General features: G+C 26.8%; 3 protein-coding genes across 3 annotated transcripts in view; all 3 read left to right on the forward strand.

Annotated features, from left to right (window-relative positions):
- Positions 1–649: 649 nt before the first annotated feature.
- On the forward strand, positions 650–2,686 carry Usp14 (ubiquitin specific protease 14). The gene is made up of 6 exons (XM_017898897.1): positions 650–665; positions 774–952; positions 1,051–1,515; positions 1,597–1,866; positions 1,948–2,236; positions 2,318–2,686. Exons 1-6 carry the CDS (start codon positions 650–652, stop codon positions 2,590–2,592), a joined length of 1,494 nt encoding a protein of 497 aa, XP_017754386.1. The 3' UTR covers positions 2,593–2,686.
- Positions 2,687–3,645: 959 nt separating this feature from the next.
- On the forward strand, positions 3,646–12,015 carry Src42A (Tyrosine-protein kinase Src42A). Its single transcript, XM_017898889.1, has 7 exons — positions 3,646–3,895; positions 6,704–7,042; positions 7,698–7,819; positions 7,944–8,107; positions 10,698–11,025; positions 11,332–11,667; positions 11,754–12,015. The coding sequence occupies exons 1-7, from the start codon at positions 3,837–3,839 to the stop codon at positions 11,960–11,962; spliced, it is 1,557 nt and encodes a 518-aa protein (XP_017754378.1). The 5' UTR covers positions 3,646–3,836; the 3' UTR covers positions 11,963–12,015.
- A 3,200-nt stretch (positions 12,016–15,215) lies between these two features.
- Positions 15,216–19,942, forward strand: part of Rab23 (RAS oncogene family member Rab23) — a 12,576-nt gene continuing 7,849 nt past the window's right edge. Inside the window, exons 1-2 of the mRNA XM_017898896.1 lie at positions 15,216–15,504; positions 19,911–19,939. Of these exons, the coding sequence (XP_017754385.1) occupies positions 15,472–15,504; positions 19,911–19,939 (62 nt within the window). The 5' untranslated portion in view covers positions 15,216–15,471. The remainder of the gene's footprint in view (positions 15,505–19,910; positions 19,940–19,942) is intronic.

Genomic DNA, 19,942 nt, shown 5'->3' on the forward strand with positions numbered 1-19,942 from the left:
TTGTCACAGTGTTGAATAAAAATTAAAATTTTGTTTGTGTAGAATATAAATTTTTAAAATTGTATAATGACATTACATTTCATTTTTAGTTAAAACACATTAATTATTTTTAACTGATAGAGTACATAAAATATTGTAACATAAGAATATTGTTATAATTACTATACAGACATTGTAGATAATAGTGGAACTAAAAATTATAATTATCGCAATTATAACAATATGATGAATTAAAGTTAATAATTTTTAGGCTGGTCCTAATTTATAGAAAATTCTACAGATAATATACCTATTTAACCAAATACAGTATTATCTTGTATGAAACTTAATAAAAAATTAATTCGTGCATATTTTATATTATTTACCATTTTTTTATGTATTACTTAATTTAAATTACACAAAAACAAAATTATGATATGATATAAATTTTTCAATTAACTGGTCCCATACAAGGTTGGAGCGGCAAGTGCAGTGTATATCTATATATACATACGCACACAATACATATGTGTATATATGTATAGTACGCGAATGCCTGACGGTGCACTTTATGCACGTTAATAATTACCAGTGAAAAATATATCGCAAATTAGGTTCAACAAGTGGCATAAATTTACAAAACCAATCATATTTAAATAGAAAAGTAAAAATGCCTCAGTACTCGAGTATGTATCGAATAAGTTAAAATTTTAAAAGATCTAACCTTACATTTTTTTATTCAATTTTATACTTAATAACTTTTAGTATTTCAAATATAAAATATTTCGTTTTAGTTAAAGTAAAATGGGGAAAAGAACTCTTTCCTAATGTAGAAGTTAATACAGATGAAGAACCAATATTGTTCAAAGCACAACTTTTTGCATTGACAGGAGTGCAGCCAGAGAGGCAAAAAGTTATGTTAAAAGGAATGACGCTAAAGGATGATAATTGGGGAAATATCAAGTTAAAAAATGTAAGGAAATGGCATTAATGTTTTTAGTGATGATAAACATATTTCCCAATTAATTATAATCAAAAAATAGTACTTTTATTATTTTAATTTTATCATAGGGTATTACTGTATTAATGATGGGTTCTAAAGAAGAAGATGTGCCAGCAGAGCCCACTGAAAAACCATTATTCTTAGAAGATATGAATGAATCTGCATTAGCTACAGCTTTAGATTTACCAGCTGGTTTGACAAATTTAGGAAATACTTGTTATCTTAATGCAACTGTACAATGCCTAAAAACTGTCCCTGAGTTGAGAGATGCTTTAAAGAATTTTTCAGGGGGACTTGCAACTGCTGGTAGCTTGTCTCTTGTATCTGCACACAGTATAACTGCTGCGTTAAGAGATTTATATGACAGTATGGATAAAGGATCATCTTTGCCACCTGTCGTCCTTGTTCAAATGATGCATTTAGCATTTCCAAGATTTGCTGAAAAATCTGATCATGGTGGATTTCAGCAACAAGATGCTAATGAATGTTGGACTGAACTTATTAGAATGTTACAACAAAAATTACCAGCAAAGGTTATTAATTATATCAACATTATTTTAAGATAAATATAAATAATGTTATAAATATCATTTTATGTGTCAAATAAAAAATAGGAAAATCCTGTTACCTCAGAAAATAATGGACAAAGTTACAAACCCCGATCATTAATTGAACAATATTTTGGAGGAACATTTGATACTGAGTTAAAATGTATGGAATCTGAGGATGAATCTCCAACTAAAGGAAAAGAAGAGTTTTTACAATTGAGTTGTTTTATTTCAACAGAAGTTAAGTACATGCATTCTGGACTTAGAAATAAAATGCAGGAACAAATTACAAAAATGTCACCAACTCTTGGCAGAGATGCATTGTATACAAGAACGGTAAAAAATGTTATACAGTACAAAAAAATTTTACATTTGAATTATTAAATTATCTTTTAATAAAAATAATATATTTTACAGTCAAAAATTAGCAGATTACCAGCATATTTAACAATCCAATTTGTACGTTTTTATTATAAAGAGAAAGAAGCAATCAATGCAAAAATTCTCAAAGATGTTAAGTTTCCTCTTGAATTTGATGTTTTTGAATTATGTAGTAGTGAACTTCAAAGTAAACTTACACCAATGCGAGAAAAATTTAAAGAATATGAAGATCGTTTAGTAGAAGAATCACGTAATATAAAAGAAAGAAAGGAAAAAACAGAAAGTAAAAAGAAAGTCAAGCAAGAACCTTTTTGGTTTCCAGATGGTAATAAAGTTATATAAAAGTTAGAAATAAATGGAACATTAATATGTGCTTGTTATCATATATATATTGTTATAATTGCAGATATAGGATCAAACAACAGTGGTTATTATTCATTACAAGCAGTTCTAACACATAGAGGACGATCAAGTAGTAGTGGTCATTATGTAGCTTGGGTTAGACAAAAGAGTGATACATGGTTAAAATGTGATGATGAAAATGTCAGCGCAGTAACTAGTGAAGATGTATTAAAACTTAGCGGCGGTGGTGATTGGCATTGCGCATATGTTCTTTTATATGGCCCAAAAATTTTAGAAGTACCTGATACAGATGATACTGAGGATTCAAGTACTAAGTAATTCTTATGTAATCTACAAATTTCCATAAAGACTAAAACAACTGGAATAAAACTTCCATCTTGCATCTGTTAGACAAGTGCATTTTTTTTTTATACAGACGAATATCAATATAATTTCAATATTAAGGTACTATTGAATATTATTCATAAAATCAATTACAATTATTTCCTACTGAATTATAAAAATCTAATAATAATACATTACATATATAATTTTTGCATAATATGAATATAATGAGAACTGTACATTCATTGGTTCTATACGCTTAAAAACTATGGTGATAATGAATCTTTGAATTATATAAAAATAGGTAATTATTGTAAACCATTAAAGTGTTCTGTTATAACATTATAATAAAATTACAATTAAAATTAGAATTATCTTTGTTAATTTTTCAATATTCTTACATTGTTTTTGTCAATATTTAATTTTATTAGAAAAATATATTAAAAATATTACCTGACTGTATAATATGAATATATTTTGATGATATGCAATATCCTTTATGTAATATAATTCTTAGGATATATCATATATTATTATTTGATGCAAAAAGGAAGAAAATTTAATATTATTGAACTATTTAATACACGTATAATACAAATAAGATTAAATTTCATCCCTCTTGCTCTAATTCTAGATATAAATTTATGGTAAACACAAGAATTTTTATTTTTCATTACTTTTATCAGATTTGTATTTGCTTTGGACATATTTTTCGAAAAATTTAGTGATTATTTGTATAATGTCAAAAAATATTACTGATTTTTTTTTTTATTTATCATACACAATTGCATTAAATTTTATTTGAATATTTTCATACATTTGAATTAGGCTGAAATCGTAAGGAAATATTAGGACTGATAAAAGTATTTAAAATAAATATTGATTTATCTATATCTACAAAGACATAACTGGATAAAACGATGCAATCTGATAATGTAATAATCATACCCGCGCGCGCACCAAGCGACATACACACACACACACCCACACGCTCACGTGTGTATGCATGAATGTACGTATGTATAAAAGTACAATACGATGTATTCTTATGTATACATGTGTATGTGTATATGAAAAAACTAAGGTAGATAATTTGAAATAAGTAAGCAGTGCAGCCATAGACAGCAACGGTTACGGTTCTCTGTATTACATTTATCGCACAATTTATCAAAAAATACCGCGCAGTACGTTTAGAAAGTTACAATCACGTGAATGTATAAACTGAATTATTCGCAAAAATGTATTCTAAAACATTTCATAGTAAAATACTTCACCATTTATTCCGTAGATTTTTCAGGTAATAATTAAATTGCTACATACATCAGTAGTATAGCTACATATCATTATTTAGAGGGTAGTAATATGCACTGATAGAGAATCGATATAGCATTGTACTATATACGATAATTCATATATAATATAAAATTATGTAGTACTATGCTATATTATTGTGATACATTAATGTTTTAAATTTAACATAATATTCTTATATTAAATATTGAACTATATTTGAGTATTTAGTAATCCAATGCATAATATTAAACGTTTATTTCTTTTTATCTATGATTATTTAATATATGAATAATTAACAATTTAAAAAAAAAAATCAGTAAATCATATATAAACACAAAACATTCCTATGTTATATTTATTTTTCTGTTTTAATAAACAATTTTTTTCAATTATTCGATATAAAAAACTAAGAATTTTTATGTATACTAATTATTATTTTTTTACATTTTGATATTAGTGATTGAAACTTAAAAGTATAATATAGTTATGTAATGAATGTATATGTTATTTTAAAATTTAATTTAAAAAAAACATTCCAAAAACGATCTTTCTCAAACATTACAATTTTAGAAAAGATTAAAATATAAAATATATATGGAAATATTACAAATGTGATTATTTTGTTTTAATTTTGCAATTAAAAAGAAATTTAACGTATAAAATAAAATGTCTTTTTATATACTACAATTATTTTTTGAATGTTGCAAAGTATTATTCTATTATATTGATTAATTATATCAATTTTTAGAAATAAATTCAATTAAATAAATCAATTTCCATTTTTCTTTATTATTCAGTTTTATTAACTGTTAAAGTATTCAAATATTTATTTTTTAAACTATAATAGAAATATAAGCAATCTATATTTAATATGGTGTGATAGATATATTAAATACAAGATTATGTAGTAATCCAACGATCTCTGACTGGGGGATGGTGAAGGTTCGGTTAAGTTCGGTTTTATAGCCGAATTCATCCGAAAGCTATATTTCGCTGGCTACCTTCACCATGGGTGTTTTCACCTCTCCGTCGGTTTCTCGTGATAAGTTTGTTCGTCTGTCGCGTTTATTCTCGAGATAAATAAATTTTAGATGTGTCTTAAAATACTATACGGAGTACGTTCATTTCGTAATTGTACTTTTTGACGATAAATTGGGTGTGTGTTTTATTCTTCGATGTTCTCAGTATCGCACATGTGAAAATTAGAATTTTGACGGATCTGATTTAATGCAATGGCGACGTTACTTTCCATTATGTTGTCCACGTTTCTTTTAACCATTGGTTATTATTGTGCCTCTAAAAATTCTTATAACTATTTATTGTTAGTGTTAAAAAACTAACGATAGAAAAAGAATGATTTTTCGGTGTAAGGGAATTTATATTGTTCCTGGATATTGTAATGAACCGGTGGAACAAGTTCAAATCGAGCGGGCTCTGTTATCCATATACAATTAATATTTCTTTTAATTTTCGTTGCATTGTATTGAAATTTTTATACAATGTATTTCTTTAAATATTTCTTAAAATAATATTATTTAATTAATAATCATTATTCCCTAACAAATTCATAACAAGAGAAATATTAGGAGTGCTTATTTAAAATAAGAATTTGGGTTTTATTTGTTATTTCTTATACCCTTAAATCACACACTTTTCTTTTAATTTTATGCACTTTGAGTTTTTTAAATTTTATATTTTTATATTATTTATTATTTATTTGTAAAAGCAAGATATGTTTATATAAATATTAACATAAATTAATCAAAAATGATCTAAGCGTAATAAAATGTTCGAAATAATACTTTTTATACACTTTCGGTTCTAATTTTTAAATTAATTTTTTAACAATTCGTTAAAACATGATACATTTTGGAATTTTAAACAATTTTAGAAAAGTTAAAAAATTTGTATTTAATTTTTCTTAGATTTTTTCATTTAAAAATTGAATATTCCTAGCACGAATTAGATTTATTATTATTTTTTAATTGTTGCTTTTATTTTTTATTTTTATATTTAAGAGATGAATTGTTCAATAAAATAATTTTGATGGTAAATAAACGTTATTGGCATTAATAAAATAATACTATTAATATTGTTGCAAGTAGCATTGAATAACAATAAATGCTAATAATGAAATTGGTGATTTGTAACCTAACCTGAATTACAAAAGGGCCATATTATGACGTCAAGCTTGGATCAGCGCGAACTCGACGAAAATGCGTATACTAATAGAGCATATCCCTGTTTTGTGTTACTGTTATATAGTGACGCGATGAAGTGTCATCGTTATAAGTGACTATTCTATTAAATGTTCGTATTTATTATTTGTATTCTTTGGTAAAACCTTTAGATAATGATAAGTGTTCAATGTTTATTATACTAGATATCGACGAAAGAATTGCAAGTTTCTTGAGAAGAAGAAGAGAAGCTTCGAGAAAAAAGTTGCCGATTTTACGAATTATATCGCATTTTAAGAACTTATATGCATTTTACTGTGTTTCTTAGTGATCTTTATTCAAACGTTTTAAAAACCAAAGTGTTCATTTTATACATTTACATTACACTTAATGAACGGACCTATAGATGTATGAGAAGTTTTAAAATCATATTACAAATTGCATTGCGAAATGTGTGTTATGAAAATTTTATATTTACATCATCATACCTCAATATTCATGCAACAGGATCAAACATAAAAACATTAGAAGGACATTTGTAAAAAGAATTTATATATTTCATGACTCAGTGACAGTGAATTTGATATCGGACAAATTTGAAACTACATACAAAAAATGGGTAATTGTTTCAGCAGTCCAACAGATACAGAAAAAGAAAAGCCTGATAGAATAGGCAACCCTAATATAGAGGCAATTGCATCTCAAGCTAGTCCAGTGCCAACACCACCTCCAGATCCTATTAGGCCTATGCCACAGATTCCAGATGCGGATGTGCCAACTGCAAAGATTTTTGTTGCACTTTATGATTATGATGCACGTACAGATGAAGATTTAAGCTTCAGGAAAGGTGAACATTTAGAAATCTTAAATGATACTCAAGGAGATTGGTGGTTAGCTAGAAGTAAAAGAACTCGACAAGAAGGATATATTCCCAGCAATTATGTTGCAAAATTAAAATCTATAGAAGCAGAACCGTAAGTTATATTTTTACCAATATTTACATTTATTTTTTAAAACATTTCTTTTTTAATGCATATGTATATATTTGAAATTTATGTGTATATTTTGTAATAGAAAATTTGTATTAAATAATTTTATAATAATATTAACTAAAAATTAGTACTTTTATTGCAATAAATATGAATTAATAACTAATGAATACTCATATAAATTTAACAAGCTTGCATTCAGAATGCATATCATATAAAAGTTTACAGTTATATATTCATTTAAAATATATTTGAGATTAATACATACATAGGATATTATATAAAATATATTACAATTATGGCATAATGATTGAAACAATATAAAAAATATTAATTTATTTATTTTTACTTGTTATATTTTTATCTAATGAATTTTCCTCAGTTATAGTCAAGTAGTTAATGTGACCTTGCTTTCACTAACAGTACATGTATTGACTCTTAGGTTTTATTAATATGGGTGGGCAGTTCTGACTATCAATTAGTTTAGATAAGCAGTGCTTCCTTTTGCTTCTTCCTGCATAATAATAAAAACATTGAGAAACAATATTTTATCTTTTTTTTTTCAATAATGAGATATTTTCTTAATAAATAAAATATATAAAAATAATATTTAATAATTTTGGTTATTATTATATTTTAGATGGTACTTCAGAAAGATTAAACGAATTGAAGCAGAAAAGAAATTATTACTTCCTGAAAATGATCATGGTGCATTTTTAATCAGAGATTCTGAAAGTCGACACAATGATTATTCACTTTCAGGTAAGTTAAGATGTATTTGAGTATATGTCAAAATAAAAAATTCAATCTATACAATAAAGCACAGTTCATAATAAATTTATACTATATTATGAGCATACTTTATATTTTAATTTGATTTTTATAGTACGTGATGGTGATACAGTTAAACATTACCGAATTAGACAACTGGATGAAGGTGGTTTCTTCATAGCTAGGAGAACTACATTCAGGAACCTTCAGGATCTTGTTGAACATTATAGTAAAGATGCTGATGGGCTGTGTGTAAATCTCTGCAAGCCTTGTGTACAGGTAAGATAAAATTTTTTATTAAATCAATATTTCATGTAATACTGTCATATAAATGGAGTTTAGACAGCTTGCTGCATGCATACAATTGATTTTTAATGATATATCACTATTTTACTAAAAAATATAATGTACTGCTTAATTATGTAATTTTTTTTTTTAAATATTTATCAAGGGATTTCTTCAGCTATCCAATAAAAAAATCCAGTTTATAATTTCTATTTAGTAATTTTGCAGAAATCCCTTGATGTTTAATATAACCCATATATTATATGAGACTAAAAGTGAAAGTAAGAACACAAATGCATGATATTATTGACCTTTATTGTACACAAGTCTACAATGCAAATAATTTTGTACATAAAATAAGTAAAACAGTATAAATATAATGAATTTAGATATTTTAACAAATATTTTAATTATATTTGAATATTATGTGTACAAAATATTTATGGCACTGTCTAAACTCCAGTTAGACTTTGCTCTATAAAATAATATATTTCATAATGATAATTTTAACATGTATTTTGTAAGAAGTGTTATTGTAAAAGTATTTGACAATAATATACTGAACAAAATCACAATTCAAAATATAGAATGAAGTTTTATGTGCTTTATTAAATTATTATCTCATTTTCTTGTTTGTAACACTGTTAGTAACTGTACTTAAATATATAAATAAAGAGGGCACTAATTTGAGTACTAATCAAAATATAATATGGCGTTTTTATACTCATATATGTAATTAAATTATATTTTATTAAACTTTTAATTGATCTTTAAGGGGAATATACATTGTTACTTTTAATGAAAATTTTTATATATATATATACACATACATATATATGTATATTGTATTATATATTGCTGCTATTTATTTTAAGAAACATTAAGGTTTGAAAACAGCTTTTAGTTTGATAAATAATCTTGCAAAGTTTGATCTCTGAATAGACTATGTTTGTTTCTCTGTTATTGCTTACCTTACCTCCCGCTGGATTTTCTTGGTAAATTGAATGTCCCAATATGACATAACATGTTAATTTTCTTTTTAACATAAATGCTTTCCATTATGTCTTTGGCCTGTACATACAGCACAAACCCGTTCTATATGGAATCATGTTTCAAAGACATTAGATCATTTAGAAAATTCACATTTAGAAAATTCACTTTATTTCATGATCTAACATAACATTGCTAAATTCTATAGCTGTTTCTTAGAAGAAATAGGATTGAAAGCACACATTTAAAAAAACAAAATAAATTTGTGTCTGTGTGTCTGTATGTGCTATTTTGATGTATTGTTAATTATAACAATATTTAACACAAATTTTTTTATACAATTTGCAACAAATGACAGTATTCTATTATTAATATTTGTGTGCTTAAATCTGTCTGATATACAGGATATCTTAAATAAATTTTTAAATTTCCTACTAAATTATCCACATCTTTTAGTACTAGTTATCTAAATATTAAAGATGTGAAAGATGAATAAAGACTGTTATTATACTGTATTATATTATAGTATTTTGTATTAAATAAAAAATAAGTAATATATTTTTTATTGGTGGATAAGATGTCCTGTATATAGAATTTAAACTTATAGATCAGTTTTCAAAATTTTTGTTTTAGAATTCTCTTTTGTGTTGGTATACACATTAGAGAATTTTAAAACAGATTTTCTTCCTATCTAATAAAACTTATATATTTTCTGAACAACTTTTAATAAGCAGAAACAAGAAAAGATCATAAAATTATTAAAAAGACACTTTTGTCTTATCAAATTATATGATTTAAATGCTCTCAGTGTTTGAAATCTTCTATATTTTTTAATGCTTTCCTTTAACTTAACTTTAGGGCATTGAGGGCATATTATGTTGAATTAATTCAAATATGGTGCTATATTCTTGTTGATAATGTACATACTCTATAATTATATATTTATGTCTTAGACCATGCATAAGTGTTCAATTACTAAGTTCCTAGAATTATATTTGATGATTTTATATTTTTCTTATAAAAATAGATATCAATGACTTGTGGAAAAAGTTATTATATGTTAAAAATAAAGATTCATCTACCATAAAATATTATATAAAAATTATATTTGATATACCTTAGTTACTATGTTTATTTATATTTAAAATAGTTTTCTTCATGAAACCACTTGAATGTCAAAAGGCATGTAATTTACAGTTTGCTTTTTATCACTTGCATCTTGCATAATAGCCACTGTTTCTTTTACCTTTTGTAATATTACCATTAGATTAGATATTTTAATTTGAGCAATACTTATTATTTATTACATCTCATAATAAAATCATTAAAAAGTTAATGAGCAGTTATGCAGCCTAAGCAACATCCTTAAAGGGCTTCCATTTAGGTTTGTATCAATAGAAAGTAAGATCAGTGCTCCAAATTTCTTCAAGGAATTTTAAAACTTTGACTAATAAAATAAAAATGTTTCTATCTTCTTTATTAGTATACAACTTGTAAAGGAACAATTGCTATTAATGCCATAGTAATATGTTCTTTTAAAACAATTAAAAAGCTTAACAATCATTGACTGGCACATAATTGATTTTGTTGATAGGTTGAGAAACCTGTAACTGAGGGTCTTAGTCACCGTACACGAGATCAATGGGAAATTGACCGTTCATCTCTGAAATTTGTGAGAAAATTAGGCCAAGGTCAATTTGGAGAAGTGTGGGAAGGATCATGGAATAATACAACTGCAGTGGCAATAAAGACACTCAAACCAGGAACTATGGATCCTAAAGATTTCTTAGCAGAAGCACAAATTATGAAGAAACTTCGTCATGCAAAATTAATTCAACTGTATGCTGTTTGTACTTTGGAAGAACCTATTTATATTATCACAGAACTGATGAGGAATGGTAGTTTATTAGAATATTTACAAGGTATCAAAATTATGTCTTTCAATTATTTTAATGTGTGTAATATATTATGGGTAAAGCTAAAAGAGCGGGTAGATTTGAAATTACCCTGGTAAATTAACAAGCAATATTGGGTAGAACGCATTTAGGATAGGGTAGGTTTCAAAATGTGATTTAAATTATATTTCTGACTTTATCTGCAAATCATGAGTAATCTTAAATATACCCAGGTAATTCTAAGTTTATCCTCTCTTCTAACTTTATCTATAACATATATGTTTCTTTATTTATCTATTCGTTTGTTCATGTGTTACAATTTGTTTTCAACAGGAAAAGGAAAGACACTAAGTTTACAACGATTAATTGATATGGCTGCACAAATTGCAGCGGGTATGGCGTATCTTGAGTCACAAAATTACATTCATAGGGATTTAGCTGCTCGCAACGTATTAGTAGCAGAATCAAATGTCGTGAAGATCGCAGACTTTGGTTTAGCTAGGTTGATTAAAGAAGATGAATATGAAGCCCGAATAGGCGCACGCTTTCCAATTAAATGGACTGCACCTGAAGCTGCAAATTATAGTAAATTCAGTATTAAATCTGATGTGTGGTCATTTGGTATTCTTCTTACTGAATTGGTTACTTATGGTAGAATACCATATCCGGGTAAATGAACTCTCTGATTAAAACTATATATTATTATTTATTTATAAAGATTGAAAGAATGATATTTTATTATTTTTAATTTATAGGTATGACAAATGCAGAAGTTCTTCATCAAGTAGAACATGGTTATAGAATGCCATGTCCACCTAGTTGTCCAACTGCATTGTATGATATTATGTTAGAATGTTGGAACAAGGATCCAATGAAAAGGCCAACTTTCGAAACATTGCAATGGAAACTAGAAGATTTCTTCACTATGGAAGGTTCTGAGTATAAAGAAGCATCTGCATATTAAAGTACTAAAACAATTTATAGTTCTTGGTTAATAACATATTTCGTTATGATATCTCTCGGCAAGATATAATAATACATATAGATATTCTGTATGAATGTGCAACGAGATAAATGCAGATTATTATAATTAACAATTATATTCAGAATATGGATGTTTGTGATATTTGAGAGTATACTTTATACTAAAAGATAGTCTTCTTTCTATAAAATATGAATGATACCGTTTATTTTTTTAGCAACATGATTATGTCGATTGCTTTTGTTACATATTCTGGCTGCCATAAAATTGTTGAACAACATTGTCAATTCATGGATGATTATACACAAATGAACATTGAGACATTAATTGATAATTCTTAAAAACAGTTATGTAGTTCATATTTAATTTAGAAAATTATATTTTGAACGTGTAAATGTCGGTATTGATAGTATCTTTTGGACAATATTTATGGGAGTTAACATTTTTTAACTAAAAATTTGTTTATAAATTTTGACGAGATTAAACAATTGTCAAGAGTATTACAGATTTAACATGGGTAAACAATTTTAAATTATAATATAAAAAATGTTAAGTTGCATTTCCTTTTAAAAAATGGTTTATTAGGATTTGAAGTGTCTATTAACAGAAAAAGGGATTATTATTTATCTTAATTCATCATTTATTTTGTTATTTTTATACATATTTTTTATAATATAATCGTTAATTTGTTATTAAACATTTATACGTATAATGCATTTTAAGATCAAAATTTATGAAACACCATAAAAACTTATAATGTTCTATCATGCTAATATAAATGTAAGATAAATTTTGTCAATATTTATTATTATCCTTCATTTAATAATTTTTATTTAATATGTTAACTCTCAATTATTGTTGGGAAAAGCACATATTAACTAGAAGCAATGCATATAATCTAAAAATTATTCCTAACTGTTCATAAAAAATATAATATGTGTGTAAGATAACATAAGAAAGTATACAAGGGTATTAATATTACTAGAAGCATGTAAACTGTCAATATTTGAACTTTTTATTTAATGGTATAAAATAGGTTATAGTCTTAGAATTCCAAATTAGTATTCATTGCTATTAACCATTCACTCAATCATATTTTCATATTAATTAAATTTATTTCTTACTTTCAAACAAATTTTTCATTTTTATACATTTGTACACTAGACGTTATGTTATTATTAATTTATTAGATTGACAAATTTTATCTTTTATCAACACTTCTAAAATTTACCATTTTTCAATTAAATGTTACTATCTTTGGGAACACATTAGAACAGTTTGTAACATATTGATTTTTATAACAGCCTTTAGATTAAATGGAAGAAACATGTTATACATGTCTCAGTTTATCGATATTTACATTAATGTTTATATAATGCCGTATTTATTGATACTTACTTTCTTTTGAGAAAATTCCGTTATTTCTATATAATGTATAATTTTTTAAATTTTATGAAAAGAAAGATTACTCCATTCATAAAAAGACATTGATATGTTAGATAATTGTAGAATGGATACAGAATTTGTAATGTCTTGATTCTTATATGAGTGAATAACACAAAAAAAAGAGTTTGTCAAAGATAAAAGAAAATTGTCTAGTCAGAGACCACTATTCTATTGTGAACATTTATAATGTAAAATATGTTTACACCATTTTCTGTGTAAACATCAGATCTACTGCCAAATAAGTATAAAAAATAGCTATATTGCTACTATTATTATATTTAGAAGAAATAATTTGAAAAGAAATAAAATTGCATAACGATATGATATTATACTAATAATTAAAACAAAAACAAAATATTGCTTAAAATTAAGTATAAAGGAAATTTAATTGCTTCTGTGGTCATCTGATGATTAATTAAAAGCATTTTTTGTACTATTATTTCAAGAAATTATAGCGCTGATGGTAAATAGTATTAAAGCTGATGATAGTAAAAATTTAAAAAATCATTTCTGTAGGATGTCAGGCACTTTGTACAAAAATAAATTTTTATATAAGCATACATATTTATATTTTGTACAGTTTTATTTGGATGTAATGAAATACTGTGTCTGTGCGCATGCGTGTTATGTGTCTGTGCTGTGTGCGTGCGTGTGTATATGTGTATATATATATAAAATATATATATATATGTTATATATATGTGTGTGTATATATAAAAAAAAATAATATATATATGTGTATATATATAATATATATATATGTATATATATATGTTATATATATAAATTTCATTGAAGTATAAAACATGATTTTTATACAGTGAGCTCAATCATTTTTTCACTAATGATCTTTTTAATTAAAAGAGCAGAGGATATAGTGGTATATAAGTATTAATTGTGTGAAATATAATGATGCATATAATTTTTAAAAATAAATATAACTATGACATCGTTAACAGAATAGTATTATCGTTAATAAAATTGTTCATACATAAATGTATTATGTAATAATTATTATATTATATACGACTTTATAATTTTGTATGTATATGTGTATGTACACACACGCACACGCACACATACACACGCATATTCCAATTATATGTAACATATACACGCGCATATATATACACAAACACACACACATATAGTATACATAAAACATATAATTGCGTATAGTACATACATATTCATATTGTGCGTACAGGCGTGTTTGTATGTACATACATGTATGTATATGCATAAATACGTACGTGTATATATGTATACATATAGTACATACATCGCATATTCAAAAATATTACAAAGGCAATTTTAACTTGTTTTGTTATTTTTTTCTTCCTTACCATTTTTCCTTATTCCAGGAGCATGTGTAATGTATGTATATATATCTTTTGCTACAGCTTAAATTATTTTCCGATTATATTTTATTTAAATTTATATATATTTCATATAACATGTATTTACTACTTGCATCAAAATCAATGAAAAAAATTAATCGTATATTGACTTTCGTGATTATATAATAATTTAAAAAATTATTTATTACTTATTTGATTTAAATAGCATAAAAGTGATTTTTTTTAAACTTTAATTTGATTCCAATATTCCGCGTTACTAATTTTATTAAATCCACGTAAATTTTTTTCCGTTTTACATGTGTTTAAACTTTTTTTCAGTGGTTGGCAATTGATTTTGATATGAAATAGAAATGTTACTAGAGAAAGTTACTAAAGAGTTAGTCTCGGCAGGTGTCTTGTACAGGTGCTCAGTCGGCTAGTGGCGCGTATTCGCGTGTCCGGTATGTATGTTGCTCTCTCGATGCGATAAAGTATTTAACCGATGTTGAGGAAGTATATAAAAAGAAAGTGCGTGAAATTTATTTTAAATACGTAAAGATGTATCGATTATGGTGTGAGGTGATAGATTCGAATTATCGTGAAAGGTGATCATTGTTAAGAGTAAAATTTTCACACGAAAGATCAGCGGCAGACATCGCGGGATATATTGCAGCTGGATATTATGCTAATCACGTTACGGTCAGAATGCGGGAGGAAGAACTTGAGATATCACTCAAGGTGATCAAAAATTTAATTTGCATTTCTTTTTTGATACTTTTATACCAATGATAAATGATACCATTAAATACTTTTAAGAGATAACACTTTAATTGGCGCGCTTTTAAATATATTAAAATACATTAACATTTTCTTTAGAACTAGCAGATTACTTGTTTACACTAAGCATAATTACTTTTATATACATTTCTTGTTCTGAAATCGAAAATAAGGACAATCAAGGTACACTTGTAAGTATCAAATGTTAATTAATTTTTAAGCGAGACTTTCATCGAGATTTATGTTGAGTTTCAAATCAAGTTTCGGAAATGCGTATGCGCAGTGACAGATATGCATCGCAATATGTGTGTATGTACTCTTGCGCACATATATGTATATATATGCATATGCACACATGCAAGCGAACCGGCTTAATATACTATAGGTTAGGAATAATGATCTTTTCATTTCTATTACTTCTTCGAACAAAAGAGTTATGAACAGAAATAAACAACTAACATAATGTATATGTAATAATATATGATTTCGAAAGTGTAAGCAGTTGTACAAACGGTATTTGTTTTATATAGAAAATGCTATGCTTGAAATTTATACTATCCAACAAGTTAAAATAAATGTTAATAACATTTCGTTATTACGTAATAATATTAACAAATATAGATAAAGCACCATAAAAGGTATCTTTTCCTCTACAACGAAAAAGATATGTATAAACTTTAACATATCTAAAACTTGCACATCATTTGGTCCTGCTTCAATGATTGCGATTTATCTTTCGATTGTTATAACGGTATATACTGACATTTTCATAGGCATATGCTTGTATAAGACCACATATTACTTTTACTACTCTTATTGTTTGCACTTGGAACAACCAGTGCGTGCGTACATCGTTACATTTTATTTCATTCTATAGAAATATGTAACAAAACTAATCATCCTCTCCCACATAAGATGTTCCCGCGTCTTTGGAATTATTTCATGTTAACACTTCTTTAATTATTACTACAAATAATAGTTATGCCTCATTTGTTAAATAATTTTCACTTGAAAATCTAATATATTATTAACTATAACTATCAACATCGTCTTTAATCGATTGTTTTTTAATATTTATTAATGATAAGACTGACGTAAATATTAATATTCTTATTTCCGATATCGTTATTATAAGTGTGTATGCTTAATTTTCCATTACTAGTATGTGCTATTAATTTGTTTGGAATGCGACGTTTTACAGTAATATCTCCTCCTTAAGTAGAAGAGAAATTTTAACGGTGATTTGATGATTTCAAGTTCTATTGTGACGCTCAACCAATTTATTTCAATCTTTTAATCAAACATTTAAAGAAGCGGGTAAAACTTATGTGTTTAACAAATTTTCCATACTTTGAAAGAGGTCGATAATTGTAGAATTAAACAAACAAATCGTTATTATTCGTAATTTCGTATGTTCACTGTTATATTTTCCTTTACGATTTCAGTGTAATTCACTTTTACAATATATATATTCTATTTCTATCGATATTATATATATCGATATTATTTCAACCTTTTTTGATTTCGAAAGAGTGAGCGATAAAATCGAGAAGAGAGAATTAGATTGTTCAAGAAATTCACACAATTAGCATACATTGGTTCAATTAGTATATTACTCATTTTCAATAAGTGTTTCGAAGTTATGGTTGGGAACTTAAATTATTGAAATCGAAAGAAAAAGTCAGATTAAATTAGTTAGATTTATAATGGTTATCAAACAAAAAAAGGATGAAGGTTTGATTCTTGATTAATAATTACAAATTCTGTTTATTTTGATAATAATATGAAAAACAGAATTCTCCATTGAAATATTTTCTGTGAAAGCTCACGGTTTACGAGGCTATAAAAAAGTCTCAAGAATGTAAGTACAATTCAGCGTTCTTCCTTCGATTTAATACAGTATAAAATCCTCTCGCAATATGTACAATTTATAGAACGGTAATAGATAATAAATGATTGTATAGTGTTCCATTAATTTATCATTTATCATCACAAAATATAACATAACATCTTTAGTTTTAAACATTGTCCTGATGCTCATGCTAGATGGGGAATATTTTTCATTAATATTTAACATTTTTTATCAATTATGTCGTATGGATGACTAATTGATTGTCCTTTCCTCATGGAAAGTGACTTTCTTCCGATATATTTAGTGTTACATTTCTCAAATTATTGAAGTTATGTATATATCATGGTTGAAATATAAAGGCAGTTTGTTGTAAAAATGTAAGAAATTGTGATCTTCCATTGAAAAAAGACGTAAACGACCTTCGAATGTCCTTGGTATTCCTTCGCTACGTTGGTCTCTTCGAGAAATTTTAATGACCGTTCGTAAATTAACGTGAGATATCGTATATACAGGTTGTTTCAAATATCAGATACTTAATTTTAAGTAACATAGATAACGTTGTTTCGAATTGTTTCTAACAATAGGTTCTACTATACGTGTACAATGATTTTGAACCATACATTATGCTATATGTTATACTATAGGTTATGCAAATAAATATCAGAAAGCATATAAAAAAATATTCAATACGCGTGTCTTGTAGAAAATTTGTTAAATACACTGAATCTCTGAATTTGGTAAATCACTATAATCTCGTGGATTTTTTTATATTAGTATTATAATAAACAAATAAACTGTTCTTAATTGGATACTTTTGATGACTAGCGCCTAATTTTAGGAGCACCCTGTATGTTTATTAGGGTAATCGGACTTCCCATACATACACATAGTTTCAACAGAAGCTTGATCTCGAAGACCGGTTCACGTGGACTTGGGCCCTTATCGATTTAACCCACTTCTTGCTTTAGGCGAACCGTTATCTTGATTTTGGCAGAATTATTTAAGGTACGACGCCCCGGTAGACACAGTTTCTTGGTACTTTAAACAGATTTCTACACACAATGAAATATATAATTTCTTGGACAAACAATTATAAATCGTTATGCTCGAAATATTTATTTTAAAGAAAATTTTATCCATTTTCGAAAATTGTTCATCTATAAAATTATTTGGTTTAACGTTAACAGTAATACCTTACATCATCGACGAAAAACGATGGCACACCTTTGATATCGGTGAGAATGCGTTCATAATTAAGCGCTTCCTCTTTTTCTTCACTTGAAATTATAGCCGACTAGTAACTGTACATGAAAAACTGTTAATCAACCTGAAATTGCAGAAGGTATTCATACATGGCTTAACGATATTTCTTTCCTTATTATTTGGTGTCTCTATATTTCCAGACTCGATGCCTTGAAGGCTAAATGATCCTTACCTTATTGATCATTCCATTCAACCATTACATCCCATTATACTCGTGTTAATAAGTGAATAAGTCTTTGCCTTCACAATTCTAATCCCCTTAAAACGTACTCTTAAAAGCGATATCAATCATAAAAGTAAGGTTAAATCGCAATTGTACAGTAGTTTCGACTCTTGTGAATATCACGGTTCATTATAAGCATTCGGTTGATTTTTCATAGTAGTAGGTAGACTAATAACTTTTTAGTTTATGTTTCGTTCACCATACGATCAGTAATGCCGTCGTCATGTAGAAAATTATGTCAAACCATATTTAAAATCGATCAATGTACCGTCAGAAACGAAACAACTGTATATGCTGTGTAATGAACTTTAATGTTCAACATTATCGTGAATACGTGTTTTAAAATTCCAGGTTGAAATGCAGCACCTCCTTGTAACATTCTTATCGATTGCTTCCTCTCTGTCTGTATTCCAACACTTATTCTTGTGATCGAATATGTTTGGTCATCCGATGAAATGTAATTCTAGTAACAAAGAGAGCGACTTATTCCTGTTCGATAAAAGATTCTATTCTCGGTAATAATTTTCACAAGTGAGTTAAGATATAATTATATTCCACTATTAAAACCAGTGCTATTACTTCCGGTTACTGACCATTACTCTAATCACTAACCTTCGCATTTCTTGTTACTGTTATTAGTTTCTATGCAGTATATTGTATTTTTTACTTTCAATAATTAATCAGTCACAGTGTACAAAACGAAATCGATACGAAATCGATATTCGACTCATCAGCTGAAAATCTCGATCTTATTCGAGTGCTTTATAATGGGTTGGCAAGAAAGTTGCGCGAGAAATTAGCTACAGGATCTATGCTCCTTCTCGCTCGATCTCGACCTACAGGTTTTAGAAAGTCCACCTTACAGATGATCGCACTACACATGCGCGCGCCATCTCTGTTCAATTTGAAATTGCCCCTAATGATGGATAATATCGATGCGTCGTTCGCAACGAAACAATTTATCGAAGTCGGTGATACGAGTTTCGATCGATCAGACCATGAAGTGTATATAGAAATCTTTATTTACAGGTGGTGATAGTCGGTAATGGAGCTGTAGGGAA

Source organism: Eufriesea mexicana, unplaced genomic scaffold (assembly GCF_001483705.2).
Source record: "Eufriesea mexicana isolate 0111107269 unplaced genomic scaffold, ASM148370v2 scaffold762, whole genome shotgun sequence".
NCBI classification, from domain to species: domain Eukaryota; kingdom Metazoa; phylum Arthropoda; class Insecta; order Hymenoptera; family Apidae; genus Eufriesea; species Eufriesea mexicana.

What these genes read in the sequence shown, in the direction of transcription:
- Src42A (XM_017898889.1), top strand. Translation starts at nt 3,837, where the DNA reads ATGTATTCTAAAACATTTCATAGTAAAATACTTCACCATTTATTCCGT. An exon ending in AAATCTATAGAAGCAGAACC is followed by an intron (nt 7,043 to 7,697) that starts GTAAGTTATATT and finishes ATTATATTTTAG; the next exon opens with ATGGTACTTCAGAAAGATTA. An exon ending in CAATGATTATTCACTTTCAG is followed by an intron (nt 7,820 to 7,943) that starts GTAAGTTAAGAT and finishes TGATTTTTATAG; the next exon opens with TACGTGATGGTGATACAGTT.
- Usp14 (XM_017898897.1), top strand. An exon ending in GAAATATCAAGTTAAAAAAT is followed by an intron (nt 953 to 1,050) that starts GTAAGGAAATGG and finishes ATTTTATCATAG; the next exon opens with GGTATTACTGTATTAATGAT. An exon ending in ACCTTTTTGGTTTCCAGATG is followed by an intron (nt 2,237 to 2,317) that starts GTAATAAAGTTA and finishes TTATAATTGCAG; the next exon opens with ATATAGGATCAAACAACAGT.